The sequence below is a fragment of the Podarcis cretensis genome, assembly GCF_951804945.1.
Source record: "Podarcis cretensis genome assembly, chromosome: 1".
NCBI lineage: Eukaryota > Metazoa > Chordata > Lepidosauria > Squamata > Lacertidae > Podarcis > Podarcis cretensis.
Window position 1 is genome coordinate 105,182,149 of NC_137170.1, and position 17,933 is coordinate 105,200,081.

The window sequence follows — 17,933 nt, forward strand, 5'->3', positions numbered from 1 at the left end:
GAGTCCAACAACAAATGGAGGACAACAGATTGGCCACCCAGGCAGACACAAAGGGCAACATGTTGGTACAGCATTAGTGCTGGAATTAGTTGCACCCCTGTGTAAAGTGGAGTTTTGATCCATAGGTGTGACCATGGTTGGCACAAATACATGCTAGCCATAGCTGGTGGTGTATGCATGTGGGAGTTTTTACTAAAGAAGGCAGAATCAATTTGTATCAAGCAAGTTAATATTCACAGCTGCTTTTTAAAAAAGCAAAGAGCAATCCATGGGAAATATATGCAGTTCTGAGCTACTTCAGAAATACTGGACAAAGCCACGGTCAAAAAGGCAAAGTTGTGTAATTTTATTCACCTCTCTCTTTTATGAACAGAAGACACTAGAGCAACAGATGGAGAGTCACAGGGAAGCTCACCAGAAGCAGCTGTCCAGGCTGCGAGATGAGATTGAGGAGAAGCAGAAAACCATTGACGAGATCAGAGAGTAAGATCATGCTTTCCTTTCCTGTTGGCTTTCAATTCCATCTCTCTCTCTCTCTCTCTCTCTCTCTCTCTCTCTCTCTCTCTCTCTCCTTTCTGTGCACACACAACTGCAAACTGCTGATGATTTATTCTTATCTAATTTTATTGGCAAACATCTCATTAGGACCCCAGAGGCCTATTGCTGTGGATGTATCTGTTCAGGGTTTTCTTCTTCTCCTCCTCCTGCTAATGATATCAAGTAAAGAAAGTGCAGAAAACTGCATTTAATGAATTTCAAAGACCTGAAAGCTATAAATATTTTCAGTTATTTTGCTTTATAAATCACATGGTGTAATAAATGTTTGAGCAGGCTTAAGACTGCTTCAGAAGCTGCTACTGAGAAACTATATCAAAATGACTGGGGATGATACAGCTTTGACTTTGGCAAAGCTAGATGATGGAAATGAAGAAGAGTGGGAGGAAAAGCTTGAAATGGATATAGGCGGTGGATGCTTAATAGGAAAGGGGCAGGGCTGTTCTATACAACTCTGTAGGGAAGAAGAGACCAAGAAAGACAGAAGGCTTATAACTAGGAAGTGAAAAAGTGGAAGAAACCCTTACTGAATTCAGTGATGCAGGAAAAAAGCAGTGGTAAATTTGGAGGAGAGGGTGATGAATATCTGATCATGACCAATCAGCTGTTTACATGCAAGCCATGTTAAATAGAAAAATGAATACAGTGGTGCCCCGAAAGACGAATGCCTCGCAAGACGGAAAACTCGCTAGACGAAAGAGTTTTCCGTTTTGGAGGTGATTCGCAAAACGAATTTCCTATGGGCTTGCTTCGCAAGACGAAAATGTCTTGCGAGTTCCTGCGGGTTCCCCCCCCCCTTTTTCTAAGCCGCTAAGCCGCTTATCCACTAAGCCGCTAAGCCGCTAAAAGCCGCTAAACCGCTAATAGCGCTAAGCCGCTAAGCCGTCAATGGGCTTGCTTCGCAAGACAAAAAACCGCTAGACGAAGAGAATCGCGGAACGGATTCTTTTCGTCTTGCGAGGCACCACTGTATAATATTACTAAAACCAGCATCTAGTCATAGATTTGCTTCCCCACCCCATCCCCCATTACAATTTTTAAGCATGAAGATTATGTAAAACAATGAATGGGAAAGGAACATTTTCAAGCTAAGTGCACTTCCTGCCTCTTTGTACTGCCCTTGAGGTTGGTCTGGAAGCTGCAGCTAGGGCAGAATTCAGCAGCTAGGTTTCTTATGGAGGCAGACTAGTGCCAGCATATATCACCTTACTGGCTGCCAATCTGCGCTGAGCCAAGGTGTTGGTACTAGCCTATAAGGCCCTATACATCTCAGGACCAACTTACCTGCCTTATCCTTTAAATGCCAAGTAGGTCACTGGGGTCTATGGAAGATTTTCTCCTGAAGGTTCCAAGGCAATCAGAAGCCCTGTAACTTGGAGAAGGGCTTTTAGTGTGGTTGTCCACGTTCTGTGGAACAGCTTTCCTGTTGAAATGCAACAGGTGCCCACTATCTCTGCTTTCCAGAAACAAACTGGAGACATTTCTGTCACGAGAAGCTTTCCTGGCTGGATGAGCAAGACTTTGCCATGGGCGCCTCTTTTGATCATTTTCCAGTTCATTTGCTTACATTTTCTGTGTTCTTTTAAAGTGCATCTTAGCTGTTTTTTTTCTTATATTGTGTACATCACCTTGAGAAATACACGTGGAAGGTGATTAGTAAGTAACAAAAATAATAAAGTCATGGTGGTTTGAAATAAAAGCATTCTAACATCATGAAGGGACGCGGATGGCGCTGTGGGTTAAACCACAGAGCCTAGGACTTGCCGATCAAAAGATCGGTGGTTCGATTCCCTGTGATAGGGTGAGCTCCTGTTGCTCGGTCCCTGCTCCTGCCAACCTAACAGTTCGAAAGCATGTCAAAGTGCAAGTAGATACAGTGGTGCCCCGCAAGACGAATGCCTCGCAAGACGAAAAACCCGCTAGACGAAAGGGTTTTCTGTTTTTCGAGGCGCTTCGCAAGACGAATTTCTCTATGGGCTTGCTTTGCAAGACGAAAACGTCTTGCGAGTCTTGCGATTTTTTTCGCTCCCCCCCCCCTTTTTCTTTGCCACTTTGCCGCTAAGCCGCTAATAGCGCTAATCCGCTAAACCGCTAATAGGGTTGCTTCGCAAGACGAAAAAACCGCAAGACGAAGAGACTCGCGGAACGGATTCTTTTCGTCTTGTGAGGCACCACTGTAAATAGGTACCGCTCCGGCAGGAAGGTGAACAGTGTTTCCTTGTGCTGCTCTGGTTTGCCAAAAGCAGCTTAGTCATGCTGGCCACATGACCCAGAAGCTGTACGCCGGCTCCCTCGGCCAATAAAGCAAGATGAGTGCTGCAACCCCAGAGTCGGCCACAACTGGACCTAATGGTCAGGGGTCCCTTTACCTTTACCTTAACATCATGAAATGACGGAATACCAAGACTGAATCACAATGGCCAAATTAATTCTGCAAAGCTTGGTGAAACAAATGTTTTTGGCAGGTGATGAAGCACCAAGTTTGTAGGTGCTTGCCTGATTTCAATAGGAGCATCCTTCCAAATTACTAGTGCCACTATGCTAGAAGCCTTAGTTCACAAACAAATATGGGATGGCCAGAAGGGATTCTCCAGGTGATCCCAGTAATCTGGCAGATGTATAAAGTTGTCTTTCGGGTAACCTAAGTCTTAGGCAGCTTAGGACTTTATAACAACAATATCTTGAATTTAGCTTAGTAATGTATTGGCTGCTAGTGCAGAGCTTTTCAGCTTCAGCATATGTTGATATGGAGTGGCTCCAGCTAAAAGCTGGGCTGCAGCATTCTGTACTAGCTGCAATTTCAAAACCAGCCGCAAGGGTCTCTCCACAGCACCTCCCAGCATCCCTGACCTTTAGTCATACTGGTTGCGGATGACAAAAGTTGGGAGTCCAACAATATTTGGAGGGCTGCAGGCTTTTCATCCCCGATCTAGGCTTTTTGACTTTTGAAATAGTTAGCATTAAGTTCACACTTGTAGAGAGGAATTGCCATTTTATGTTTTGGATGTCAATAAGCTGAGAGAGAATCAGTAACAAGGTAAGTATTGTGTTGTGTTGTCTGATGTGTATAAAGGGAAATTCTCTAAAGAAGCAAGATGTCTTATCAATAAAATTTCCCAGAGAGTTATTGTGTAGAGTCTTTCTGTGATAATTAAATGTATAAGCGTTGACTAACTTTAAGGCTTCTTGAACGGAAAGTTTCTTTTCATTCCTTTTTCCTTTTCTTTTGTCTCAGTATGAATCAGAAGCTGCAGCTGGAACAAGAAAAACTGAGTTTGGACTATGAAAGATTGAAAGCAGAAGATCAAGAACGGGAAAAGAAACTGGAGAAGCTAATGTAAGTTTGCAGGGCAATCTATTCTTATTATTCTTTAATATTTTGCTTTCCAATAATGTTGCATCCAACCAATCCTGGCTCCCTGTGATAACACAGTACTCCAGGACAGAAACATAAGGAAAATGGATCTTTATTTTACGTAACAAATTTTATGTACTACTTGATGGTAATAGAACCTCTGATCAGTTTTACAAAAACAAAACATTAAAATTACCCATAAAGAGCAGTTAAACACACACACAAGTACTTGAAACATTCATAATTCGATTGAAACCAACAGTAAGCTAAAAAAACACAAGTCTACTTCTACATGTCTGGATAGTCTTGCCTAAACAGAAATGTTTTAAACCGGCCGTGAAAAGATTGCAGCCAGATATCAACAGGCAGGGAGTTCCATAGTGTACATAGGTGCTGCTAAACTGAAAGAGAGATTTCTAACAAGTGCAGAATGAGTATTATCCAGCACCTGCAACAGTGCTAATTCTGCTGGGTGTTCTGTTTGCGCCAGACCTCCCACCACCACCCCATGGGAAAATGCATGGAAAATGCTTCTCTATTTATTCTTGAAATGGGCTAAGTCCTGTGGCTGCATATAATATATGGCTGCCATCACAGATGGTTACGCTTCAGTAGCTGTTTTTGTTGTAGTATCCACAACTGCCTGCCCTGCCTCCCTCTGGGCAGGAAAGACACTGCGCTCCCTTGGTACTCCAGATGGAGGAGTGCTGCTGTTTGTCCTTGCTGCTTCCAGTTCTTTGATTGCCCACCTTGCATACACTGCAACATATAGGGTAGCAGCATATTCTCGAGTTCCTTCTGTGATGCAGCTTTTTAAAATGCAGGAGTTCTGGAGTGCTTGGTAGGAGATAGGCACAGGTGTTGGTTTCTAGGTTGAGGAAAGCATAAGGAGGCTGAGATGAGCATGTTTGTTTCGTTCGCTTGGAAACTTTACATTATTCCAATTAATTTTTTGAGTTGAGCAGTGTCTTTTCTCTGCCTAGACTGCTTAACGATAAAAGGGAACAAGCAAGAGAAGATCTTAAGGGGCTGGAAGAAACGGTGGTATGTACTAAATCTACAGTGTCTCTCTTTAAAAAAGAAAAAAGAGGTCACTAGGGATGATGTTACTTATTTCACACTTGAATTTTGTATGCTCCATTTAGTTTGTTTTGTGCCTTTTGAAAACATGTGGTTCAGTCTGCATACCTTGGTTTCTTAAAATGAAAAACAGGAGCTCATATAGATGGCCTGTTCATGTGGGTCATGTGTCATAATGGTGAACTTCCCTCCTGTTTTGAGTATCGTGGAGGAAGAAAGCAAGGGACTCATTTGGCTAGTGCATCAAACCAAAGTCATATAACACCCATTCTCCCAGCTCTGTACTGGCTGCCTGTATGTTGCTGGGCTCCATTCAAGGTCTAGATGCTGAATTTGTAAAGCCCTGAACAACTTGGGGCCCAAATACTTGAAAGACTGCCTGCCCCTATATTTGCCAGTCTGGACCTTGTGATCAGCTGAGGAGGCCCTTCTCATGGTCCCATTAGGGGATATGGTGTGTCATGTGGTGACTCAGGCTAGGACCTTCTCACTGGTGACATCCTGCTTGTGGAACTGCCTTCCTTTGGAGGTGTATCAAGCAGCCCCATCACCGAGTTTTCTTCAATCAAGACACACGTCTGATGTTTTGGTTGGATGATCTGTGTTGCTTCTGTCATCTGTATTGACACAAGTAGCTACAAACCGCTAATGTTAATCTAATATTTCATGACTAATGATTTTATATTAACCTTTTTAGTATTATTGCATCATAATTGTATGCAGGGCAATCTATAAATGAATAAAATAACTTAATATTTACAAGGGTAACTCCATTCTGTACAGCAATGGCACCTAATCAAATCCCTGTTTTAGTCATCTTCCACCATTTGTGGAATACAGTTCGTAGAGATATAAGTGAAGTTAGAGGTTAGTCACAAATATGTTATATATTATTTTCTTGGTTGTGTTCTCCCTGAAGTGAGAGAAATGTGTGGAATTTTCAAATTCTGCCCCCTTTAAACAAAACTTTTCACATAATAAAATTTGACTAAAACATCAAACAGATGTACATTTATGGTTGTGAGTTATGCATTTAAGATGGTGTGCATTTTTTTAAGGTTCTGGCCCTGGTCCATAGAGACTTGCACACAAACCCAACTAAACTTCATGTGAGGAAGAGGGATATCTCATCTAACATGATGCCTGATTTAAGGCCTGTGCACATCATCTTAAAAAGCGTGTGCATTTTTGCTTCAGAACTGTATTTTTTTCTTTTGTGAACATATGCAAATTTAACTGATTAAAGAAATCATAGTTCGCCATACAAAATTCATTCACAGTTAAATTTGCATATGTTCACAAAAAGAAAAAATACAGTTCTGAAGCAAAAACACATGACAGCCCTAGTTTTTATTGTGCTTATTTATTATTACATACAGCCTGCATTAATGTACAATCAATGTATAAGGAACTAAGAGATTTAATTTAGCACATGCTGAGGAATATCAACTACTAAATGGAGCATTAATGTCAATTTCTTTTTTCTTCTTCTTGGCCACCACAGTGTCCCAATAATTTATTTGAAATATTCCCATCTGTAAGACCTGGCATAAATGTTTGCTTTGTGTTTCTTATTTCAAATAGGTCATTGTTAAGCTAATGCTTTCTTAAACTTGTTCACAGGCTAGAGAGCTTCAGACCCTCCATAACTTGCGCAGACTCTTTGTTCAAGACCTCACCACCAGAGTGAAAAAAGTAAGTTGAGATATTGTGGGAGGGAATAATTGTGCAAAAATCTTCTTTTCTTAGGCTTACATATGTATGTACGTATGTATGTACACACTTAGCACTCTAGCAGTAATATATGCACCTTGCCTGTGTACCTTGGCTGTGTTTAAATACTTGCAAACAGACATACAGCTATATTAATGGGCTATGCCAGGGGTTCCCAAACTACAGTTCTAACAACCACCAGTGGCCTTCATTTAAGGGGTCCATGGCATATGTGTAATCATACAATTACAAACCATATAGCATCGATATGTGTGTGCATTACATTTGCCACAACAAGCAGAAGTGGTCTGCCAAGGCCCTCGGCAATTTTCTCAGGGTGTGTATGTGGAGTTAGGGAACTATTGAATATTGCCATTAACAATCCATTCCAAAGGCTGCACTGGGAAGCCTCACTGGGCAGATCAGTAGTAGAAACCATGATATTCATAGCAGCATTTCAGCCAGTTATGATGATATAAATCAGTTATGCCTAATCTGCCTTCCAAAGACTATCAGAGGCCCATATCATGCTTTTGAGTAATTTTGGATGTTATGATGAAAATAAGAAATGGAATTTCTAGGGTAAACTGTGATGAACATTGAAATTTCTCTCCTTTTGAGGGGTAAAGGCGAATGGTTGTCACATAAAGGAGGGGGTGCCCTTGTTTGTTGCTGGAGAGGCCTCCTGCAAGGGCTCACAGAGGCATGACTCAAGCACAATTATCTCATCACTTTCATTTTAATATTTGGGGACTGTGGTTTGTTGTTGTGTCACCTTAAACCATGGTTGTTTATAACTTAACAATGTTTAGTTTTTGTGTGTTTCGAAATCTCTGTTAATAAGCCAGTCAACTGAAATGCATTTTTTCAGCTTTAGCTTCAATACCAGGCACGCTGTTGAAGTTCATATTGGTCTCTAATGCTTTCTGGGAAGGACTTGTGTACAGTTCCAGAGGTTTTCAGTCACTATTTATTCATGCTATTCAGAGGCTTGGTTCTAATTTGGCTTTTTGCCTTCACAGAGTGTTGAACTAGACAGTGATGATGGAGGTGGAAGTGCTGCTCAGAAGCAGAAAATCTCCTTTCTGGAAAACAACCTGGAACAACTTACAAAGGTTCACAAGCAGGTGAGATAATTGTGGTGTTGTTTATTACCATTCTTACCCCAGCCTCCAAGCCTGGGGGCGGGGGGAAAGGAAAACATTACCCAGTCAACTTTGTGGGCTTCCTGTGGGCTTGTCTGACCACAGAATACAGCTCCTCTGACTGATAAAACAAAAAACCATATGATGATTATGTATTAAAAAGTAAACTTTGAAACATAATATATGAAAGATCACATAGTGACTGACAATATCCATGCATCATGGCAAGCCACAGTTAATCGTTTACTGAAAATGCACCAGCTGTTCCCACTTCCTCCCTCCCTGCTAGCATGATGGTGGTGGGGAGAAACCACAACCCATGGCTTAGTGTTACATCCAAACTCTAAATATGTATGTAAGCCAAGAACAGACCTTAGCTGCAGGTCATGGTTTGTTTGGAGCCATGATCTCAAATTCAGAATTTTTTTCCTGGAAAAAATCTCAACCTGGTAAGATACCTTGGTTTTTGCAGAACCATGTACACTTACTAGGAATAAGCCCTACTGAATGCACAAGGACTTGCTATCGTGTAAATAAGCATGGGTATTGGACTATTGCACTCTTTCGCATGGAAAAAATAACCACTAGAATCATAGAATAGAATCATAGAGTTGGAAGAGACCACAAGGGCCATCGAGTCCAACCCCCTGCCAAGCAGGAAACACCATCAGAGCACTCCTGACATATGGTTGTCAAGCCTCTGCTTAAAGACCTCCAAATAAGGAGACTCCACCACACTCCTTGGCAGCAAATTCCACTGTCGAACCGCTCTTACTGTCAGGAAGTTCTTCCTAATGTTTAGGTGGAATCTTTTTTCTTGTAGTTTGGAACCATTGCTCCGTGTCCGCTTCTCTGGAGCAGCAGAAAAAAACCTTTCTCCCTCCTCTATGTGACATCCTTTTATATATTTGAACATGGCTATCATATCACCCCTTAACCTCCTCTTCTCCAGGCTAAACATGCCCAGCTCCCTTAGCCGTTCCTCATAAGGCATCGTTTCCAGGCCTTTGACCATTTTGGTTGCCCTCCTCTGGACACGTTCCAGTTTGTCAGTGTCCTTCTTGAACTGTGGTGCCCAGAACTGGACACAGTACTCCAGGTGAGGTCTGACCAGAGCAGAATACAACACACTAAACTGTGTTGTACTGAGTTTACTTGAACATGGGATCTTCCTAACCCTCAACATCTCAGTTCAAAATGGGCTTTAATGGGGGGGGCAGGGAGATTTTGCCTTTAGTTAAACATAGTATGCAGCAGTTCACACCCTTACCTTTCTCATGTGGATGAGAAGCTGTGGCAGAAGGTGGTATATGGCAAAGATTTCTCCCCAGAAAGTACCATCTGTACAGGCTGTGTGACTTTCTCTATATCTTTTAATTTAAAAATATCAGTGACTATTTTGTACTGCATACTATCCATAATCAGATCTCTGTGTTAATCTTTCACAGCTGGTACGTGATAATGCAGATCTTCGTTGTGAGCTTCCTAAGCTGGAAAAACGACTCCGAGCTACGGCAGAGAGAGTTAAGGCCTTGGAGAGTGCTCTGAAGGAAGCCAAGGAGAATGCCATGCGAGACCGGAAACGATACCAGCAGGAAGTGGACCGCATTAAAGAGGCTGTAAGAGCCAAGAACATGGCGAGGAGAGCACACTCTGCTCAGATTGGTATGTATTCTGGCTCAAGAGGATTAGAGATAAAGAGTTATTTGAATATTGCAGTGCCTCTAGTGGAGGTTGTGGATTTCTTGTCTTCTCCCCCATTTTTAGAACCGTGTGTACAGTGGTACCTTGGTTTACAAACTTAATCCGTTCCAGAAGTCCGTTCTTAAGCCAAAACCGTTCTTAAACCAAGGTGCGCTTTCCCTGATGAGGGCTCCCACCGCCAGGGCCCTTCCACTGTTCGGATTTCGTTCTTAGACCGAGGTAAAGTTCGCAAACCGGGACACTACTTCTGGTTTTGCGGAGTTCGTAAACCAAATTGTTCATAAACAGGGCTGTTCTTAAACCCAGGGACCACTGTATTAGATATTGCTCTCTCTGTGTTAGCCATTTTGGCTTCCCACAGAACACAAAAACACACGAAGCTCGTATAAAGCCTGTTTTTCACCCCCTTGCTTTGATTTGCCTCTTTGCAGCCAAGCCTATACGCCCTGGCCATTATCCAGCATCTTCTCCAACAGCCATCCATGCCATTCGAGGAGGAGGAGGGTATTACCAGAACATGAAATAAACACCAGGTGAGCTCATGGTTATCGGCTTGTAAGTTTTCAACATGTGATTATTTGTGAGGTGCTCACTCTGCCGGTTTGCAAATTCTCACCAGCAGAAAAATTGAGGTGGGCCAGGTTGGGTCTTTTGTGTAGGTTGGTAGCTGATGTCACCATATTGAAAATGCTTGGATTTTAAAAGCATGGTCGTTTCTGTTGTATGAAGAAAGATCAGTAAAGCAACAGTGTAAGTCCTGAGATGCAGGAAGGGGAAACCTTTAACCTTCCAGATATTGCACTACAAATCTCATGATTTGTGGACTGCCCTGAGATTTTATGATGAAGGACAATATATGTCTAATAATAAATAATAGTAATAATGATGATGATCAATGGTCAGGATTGATTCTTCTCCTGGCTCAGAAACTTTCCTTTGGTTTAATTTGCATGTAGTGTTTCTGTGATAATGCCTATAGGAAAACATATATGAGTGCTGTTTCATGCTAGCTGGTATTATAACTGATAATGGATGTAGTGCATTTTTCTTTTTGGCTCCTGTTCTCTAATAATTTTACTATTAGATTCAGCCCCCTACCCGCAGTAACAGGAATCTAGCAATTCAAGTTTAGGGAAGCTTTTAACGTTTAATAGATTATTGTATTTTAATATTCAGTTGGAAGCTGCCCAGAGGGGCTGGGGAAACCCAGCCAGATGGATGGTGTATAAATAAATAAATATAATATTACTTACTTACTTATTTATTTATTTATTTATTTATTCAAGTAAACATACTTGAAGCAACAGGATTTTCCTTCTAAAATCTATATATTCTCCTTGATAGCATGATCATCTTTTTTCTAAACAGTTTAACCCCTCACCCTGCATGGTATGATTTTTTTTTTTTCTCCCCGCCCCCACCCGCCCGCTTTTTCCTGCATGGTATGATTTAAAAAAAACAAACAAACAGGATGAAGTTCCTAAATATCAGTTATATCACATTTCATTCCTCAATGTTTTTAACATTTCCTTAGGTAAGCAGCTAAATATAAAAGGATTCTGGAAAAGTAATGGCAACTTGCCAGCTTTTCCCAACCATTCCCCCCCCCCATGTGTTTATTTTCTGAATCTTCCTCGTGAACAGCTGCATGGTTCTATCACATAATCTGAAAGGGACTCTGGCTGAAGACCAGCTGTATATGGGTATATTTAAAGGCTTTGTTTCTTTAGGCATCATATATTCATGGATAAAGTGCCACTTTTGTTGAGCAGATTGCATGTCATACCTGTTGCAAACCATCTGCTATATCAAATTTTGGCTTTATTCCCCACGGCCTTTTTTTTTTGCTGCTGGTGTTTCCTTTGATAGATATAGAGCTCTTTTCCCTTCCATGGACAAATAATGCAGCGGTTTTTCATGTGGTCTAAGGATAGGATTGTGGGGTTGTTTTTTTGTCTCACCAATAATTTAACCTGAACTTGTTCTGCACTCTGAGAAACAAAAAGAAGCATATACAATAGAATCTGCAATAAAAGCTTTGCAAGCAGTCCAACAAGAATCACTGCAACAGCCTTTCAAGGTGAAAGAAAATGAACGTATGTGTGTTTTGTACACCTTTAAAGAGACATTGTGTTTGGAAGTAAGAACTCAAAGGCATATCTTCAGAGCAAGAACAGAAACCTCAAAGCAAAAAAATAATGATGATAGTCCTGACTGTATTGAATTAAAGCTGAAAGACATAGAAGAAAACCACACAGTAGCCAACAATAGTAGTAAAAGACACAAAACAAATGCAGATGTTTTACATGTGACAAGCTACAAAGATACTTGGATAGTAGCCTTTAGCACTCTTTGAATAATAATAATAATAATAAAGGCTTTCTTCTAAATCCTCTTTGAAATCAATGCACATGAAGTATGCATGCTGAAGGAGATTCCATAATATGGAAGAGAAAGATGATCCAAACAAACAAGCTGGTGTTAACAATTGGTGCTCTGCTTCTTGGAACACCCAAAATGCCACAAAAGAGCCTTGTTCAAATAGCACTGATAGGAGGAGGGACTGGTAGTGATCTTTTACATCTGTATTCTCACCTTCCAGGTAGCAAGGCAGAGACAATTATTTTTCCAAGGCTGCCAAGGAGCATCATTATTGAGTAGTGGATTTGCACCCAAACTTGTACCAGTTCCAAGAGTCTAATATACTCTTCGCCACACTAGTGTGCCTGTCGGTTTCTGAGCACAATCCAAAATACCTTCACAGTGTGAAATAGTTTAGGATCCAGTAGATTCTTAAGCTGTTGCTTTCTCCCATAAAGCCTTAAGTAAATCTTGCTCCACACGTTGTCTTCTCCATGGTGCCATAACTTTTATGAAATCCTCTCTGCAAAAAGTTCAGCCAGATGTAGTCTATGGAATTTCTCCTAAAAGTAATAAAAGTGTACTTGCTCTGCCCAGCCTTTGCCCGAACTCAGCACTTCATGGTGGACTTTCGCTGTTGCTGGGGTCTTTTGTTTAATTCTTTTCCAGCTGCCTAGCTTGTGGCTGAACTTATATTGAAATATTAGATTGTCTGATAGTGTGGCGCTCGCCCTGTGGAACACCCTCTCATCAGATGTCAAAACAGATAGACAACTACATAACTTTCCAAAGGCATCTGAAGGCTGTCTTGTATCAGGAAGTTGTGTGTGTGTGTGTGTGTGTGTGTGTGTGTGTGTGGTGTTTTGCTGTGTTTTTATTATGTTGGAAGCCACCCAGAGTGGCTGGGGCAACTCACTCAGATGGGTGGGGTGTAAGATGATGATGATGATGATGATGATGATAAGGATAAGGCATCCATTTGATGGAAGGGTGGTGTCTCTGCAAATAGCAGAACTGGATATATGATTTTTGCTGATTTCCGTCTCTTCCATTAGTGGGAGTGTCCATTGGATCAAAAGCCCTTTCATGACTACAAAGGAACCAACTGGGTTCTATCCATAGAGCAGGGTTCAGCTAAGGAGTCCCATCAGTGGAGTCCTGTGCAAACAACTTTCCCCCATTCTCCTCCCCTTGCATGCCCCTCAACAACTCTGAAATTGACAGAGGGGGATTGGGAGAACCCCTTGAATAGTGCATGGAAGAAGAGGAGATTTTTGGGTGTGTGTTTTTTAATAAATAATAATAATAGAGAACTATGAAAAGGCAATTCATTCACTACCTCACTTTTGACTCTTTCTGATGCTTTTGATTTCAGATTAACCTAAGCACTGTTTATGTTATGCAGCATTGCACCATTGAGATGTGTATCCTGTATATTATTTTAAGTGTTCCTAATGAAAGTTCATCATGTGATGTTGCTTTTGTTCAGATATACGACTAACAAATGTTGGCATGTTTCTCTTGCAGATAAAATTGCAGGCTCCACTTCGCAAGTGAAAAATCATCAGCAGTTCACTAGTTCCTTTCCCTTTTGGACTGGATCTGTACTTCTGTTCATTGTACGCATTCTATAGCCTTCTGCAGTGCACCGGTTTCAAATATTTTTCTGCTTTGTAGAATCTCCATGTGTACAGAAGTGTGACCAACCTGGCTTTTCTTCTGAAACCATGTACAGTGTATCTAACACACGCACTTAAGCTAACGGTAGGAGTCTGCTGCTCAATCTCTTTCACTGACTGACTGCATTTCTGACCCTGTTGAGCCAGTTACTTCAGGGCTTTCATGCTGGCACTGATGCTTTTTTTGTTCTGTTTCAAGTACTTTGGTGCATCACTAAAATGCTGGTACCTGGCATCAAAGAATTAACAATTCAACAACCAAGTGCCATCAAAAGCAGGTGATTGTGCTCCATCTTTCTGATTTCCTGTAAAATATGCATATTATTTTATATTTTTAGAAGATGACAGTGTGCAGTTATATGTTTGTTTTTCTTTTCTTTTTAACCTAACATGCTTTCAAAAAGTACAGCTCTGCAATTTAGCATTTTGAATATCCTGGTGAAATCTTTAAACTTGTATTTAAAATGGGAGAGAACACAGAATCATTAGTACACTTATTCGGCAGAGATCAAACTCTGAGGATGTAGAGCAGCCATAGGCAAACTCCGGCCCTCCAGATGTTTGGGACTACAATTCCCATCGTCCCTGACCACTGGTCCTGTTAGCTAGGGATAACGGGAATTGTAGTCCCAAACATCTGGAGGGCCGGAGTTTGCCTATGCCTGATGTAGAGATATGTGTTAGTGTAGCTCTAGAATCTCTTGAAATTCAGTGGTCACATAGGCACATCATACCCTCAAAATGTTGCATTAGATCTGCCTTGTAATAACACATAGATCAGGTTTTCTGACAGCCATGTGAAAGCATGGTTCTGGTTATAATGAAATTGAAAGATGCATTTACAAAAGCAGCTGAAACCATTGGCATCCTCTTCCTAACTCAATTTCTTCATGATTTTGAGAAGCCAGAAATAAGAGATAAATTATCTGCTGTACTGAAAGGAAGATTCTCTTCAGGGTGTTGAGGGAGAATAGGTTTGCATGCTTAGTGTGCAGTGCAACAAAATAGAAAAATGATGGAAGATGATCTTTTTGTTTAAAATGAAATAAGATGAAATAAGATAACAGTATATGCTGGAAATGAACAATATGCAAGTCTGCCTAGGGATAGTATAGTTTTATAGCTTACTCACCATTAGTGAGATAGACTTCTTTTTTCAATTCTTTCTTAATGACATATGTAGGGTGTCAGCTTTTATTTCTAGGGGAAATCAGACATAGCCATAGGAAATGTTAGATAGGCAGACAGGTGTTAAATCTGTAGCTTAATATGTCTGTTGTGTTTCTTTCATGTAGTATGTGTGTATACTACATGTAGTATGTATGTATACACACACACAAAATACATCTACAACCATGCACATTAAAATGTATTGTCCTGAAAGACTATTTCAAAATGACTGAATTAGGAGTTTGCATTCATTCAGTCCTGTCTGCTCCTGTGGCATTATTATTATTATTTTTTAATTAAGGGTAAGTTTGGGGGCTTCTGAATGTTTTTGGCTTATAGACATATTTTAAAAAGCTAACTCATTAAAACCCTAAAGCCTTTGGAAAGACGTTTTGTCCTGATGTTGCTTTAGAAGCTCTCAAACTTAGCAAAGATATTCAGGTTTTGCTTAATTTATTAAGGGTTGCACTATTTGTGTGGGAGAGACTTTTTGTAACATATTTAATGAAATATTGAATCTTTTGCATTTGTTTAATTTATTTTGTTACATTTTTTTAAAATATAAAAAACCCTTTTTGTTTCCAAATACACATGTATTAAGCACTGCCAACAAACTGAAAGGTACAAGTTGCCATATCCGAACCCTATTTCTGGGAGTAATGTGGCCAAGATGTTTATATATAGTTGAACTCTGTATTCCAAATAAAGGTACCAAGAAGTCTACTGCTATTTCTGTTGTTTAAACTTACTGCCAGTCCATATGCCATAACTCCAAGAAGGATGCTTGAAGCAGTTTCTGAATGGCAACTACTCCAGAAGGTGGCGATAATATTTACTAAGGTTTTACCTGGTGAATCAGGTTTTATTTGTGGCCCTCTGGATGATAGTCTAGCCATAGGATCCCCATCCCTGCTATATGCTGTGGGAATGATCCACATGGGAAATGGCTCAAAATAACATGAGTAGCATTTGCCATTCAGATACTTTCTCAAGCAGTTTGTGGGCTATCATATCATGTACATCGTTTATGAATTTTTTTTTTAATGTGTAGCTTTTGTGGACCTGAACTGCCCCCCCTTGATTGTTAACATATAGTTTTGTGTAACGGCCTTGGTCCAGTATATCTGAAGGAGCGTCTCCTCCCCCATCGTTCTGCCCAGACACTGAGGTCCAGCTCCGAGGGCCTTCTGGCGGTTCCCTCACTGCGAGAGGCCAAGTTACAGGGAACCAGGCAGAGGGCCTTCTCGGTAGTGGCGCCCGCCCTGTGGAACGCCCTCCCATCAGATGTCAAAGCGATAAACAACTACCTGACATTCAGAAGACATCTGAAGGCAGCCCTGTTCAGGGAAGTTTTTAATATGTGACATTTTAGTGTATTTTTCATCTTTGTTGGAAGCCGCCCAGAGTGGCTGGGGAAACCCAGCCAGATGGGCAGGGTACAAATAATAAATTATTATTATTATTATTATTATTATTATTATTATTATTTAAGTAAAAGTTCATTCTTATCATGAATGTAATCCATTGAGCATTATACCTGTGCAATCACCATTAGAATTAATGAGAATTGTGTGCAGTGTGTACCCAAGCACTTTCATAACAGAGGGCTTTAGCTGTTCTGCACAAGTGTGTGTCTATCTTGAGCACCATGGAAAAGTAACTTTTGATGCCTTTATAAGGACAGTGTTCCTGATATACTTTAGGAACAGCTAGTTGCTGATCAGCCAGTCAGTTCATCTAGCATAAACCCCTTAATGGAGGTATCAGAACTAACTATTCCATTCTGATTCAGAGACGGCAGATTATCCTCTGAAATGCTAAAAAGGCACATCTTAGAGTTGACCTCTTAAAGTGTCCACAAATTTTCATCTTGTTTCTGTGGCACTGCAATTTTATTTTGCTGCTAGAGTTACTTTTTTGCTGAAGAGTTAATAGATCTAGTTTTGGTACCTATTAGTAAGTAATATAGAATAATTTTTACCATATTTTTGGGCAGCAACATCGACATTTCATCACTGGTAGTCATTTGTGTTTGCTTTTTTTGTTTTCAGATTCAAAATCGTTTCTTTCAGCTTATTTAAATAAGTATTGCATCTAATACTTGACATGTTATAAACCATGCAATATGGAATTTCTTTGTTACTGATTTCAACTGTACCTTTTTCTACTGTCAAATTTCTCATTTTCCTAAGCAGTTGTTTTCAAATGCACTTTGTATTTTATTTAGTCCTAACCTTTTTAACCTCGCTGAGACAAATAAGAAAGCTCGTGATGATATTTGCTAAGTGTGTATTTTGCCAAGCAAAAGTGAGAGTGGATTATTCTGAATCTAGTAGAAATCAGAAGCATTTAAGCTATACTAGTATCTTAAATGCAGCTGAGTTTTTGGAAATATTTCTGTATACATACCTCAGTGAGTGGAAAAACTACTTTAAAATGTAAAACAGCAACTTGATCTCTAGAAACACTTACTTTTTTTAAAAAAAAGAAACAAACACACACGTGAAAACTCAACCATAGAATGTTGAGAATGTATATGAAATGGACCATACTACTACTACTACTACTACTACTACTACAATTTATTTATACCCTGGCTATCTGGCTGGGTCTCCCCAGGCCTTGGTCTTGGGAATGTATCACCCATGACTGTTCCCATTTCTGAAGGTTCTATCTGTGTGTGTTGCCCATGCAAGCCATGTTGAATAAGCGATTATACAGCAACTGTGTGCAATCTGTTGCCGATGGATTGAACACTATGTCATTGTACACTTTGGAGGCAAGCAGAATACAAAAATGTTTTTTTATTCAGTAAACCATTCTCATCAGAATTGTGCAACAACTTACAAGGATGATTAATTTGCTCCGTTGTGTTGGCAATTAGAGCTTTATTTAATGCCTTTAGGAAGTTCAAAAAACATTGGACAAATGTCTGTTTTAAACACCCATACAAAAGGATTGTCAGCTTCCAAGTTCACGTCTTACTCCTAAATACTTCTGTCTCTCTCATTTCTGAAACACTTTAAATAGTGGAAGATGTGAAAGAACAATAGGGATCCAGGCATTCTGTAGAAGTATACATGTCTAGTTTGTAAAGTGTGTAATGTGTACTCCAGATGTGTATTCTCTGGGATCTATGTATCTATACAGTAGCTTGTTTTAGGGGGGAAA

At 40.3% G+C, this 17,933-nt stretch overlaps 1 protein-coding gene across 2 annotated transcripts in view; it reads left to right on the forward strand.

The window, feature by feature from the left end:
* KIF5C (kinesin family member 5C) overlaps positions 1 to 14,597 on the forward strand; it is a 76,976-nt gene extending 62,379 nt beyond the window's left edge. Inside the window, exons 19-26 of one of the 2 annotated variants that reach the window (XM_079993328.1) lie at positions 374 to 483; positions 3,791 to 3,892; positions 4,894 to 4,954; positions 6,614 to 6,685; positions 7,726 to 7,830; positions 9,297 to 9,513; positions 9,984 to 10,096; positions 13,441 to 14,597. In XM_079993328.1, coding sequence (XP_079849454.1) covers positions 374 to 483; positions 3,791 to 3,892; positions 4,894 to 4,954; positions 6,614 to 6,685; positions 7,726 to 7,830; positions 9,297 to 9,513; positions 9,984 to 10,078 — 762 coding nt within the window. In that variant the 3' untranslated portion in view covers positions 10,079 to 10,096; positions 13,441 to 14,597. The remainder of the gene's footprint in view (positions 1 to 373; positions 484 to 3,790; positions 3,893 to 4,893; positions 4,955 to 6,613; positions 6,686 to 7,725; positions 7,831 to 9,296; positions 9,514 to 9,983; positions 10,097 to 13,440) is intronic. The other variant, XM_079993327.1, reaches the window with a different exon arrangement.
* Positions 14,598 to 17,933: the final 3,336 nt, after the last annotated feature.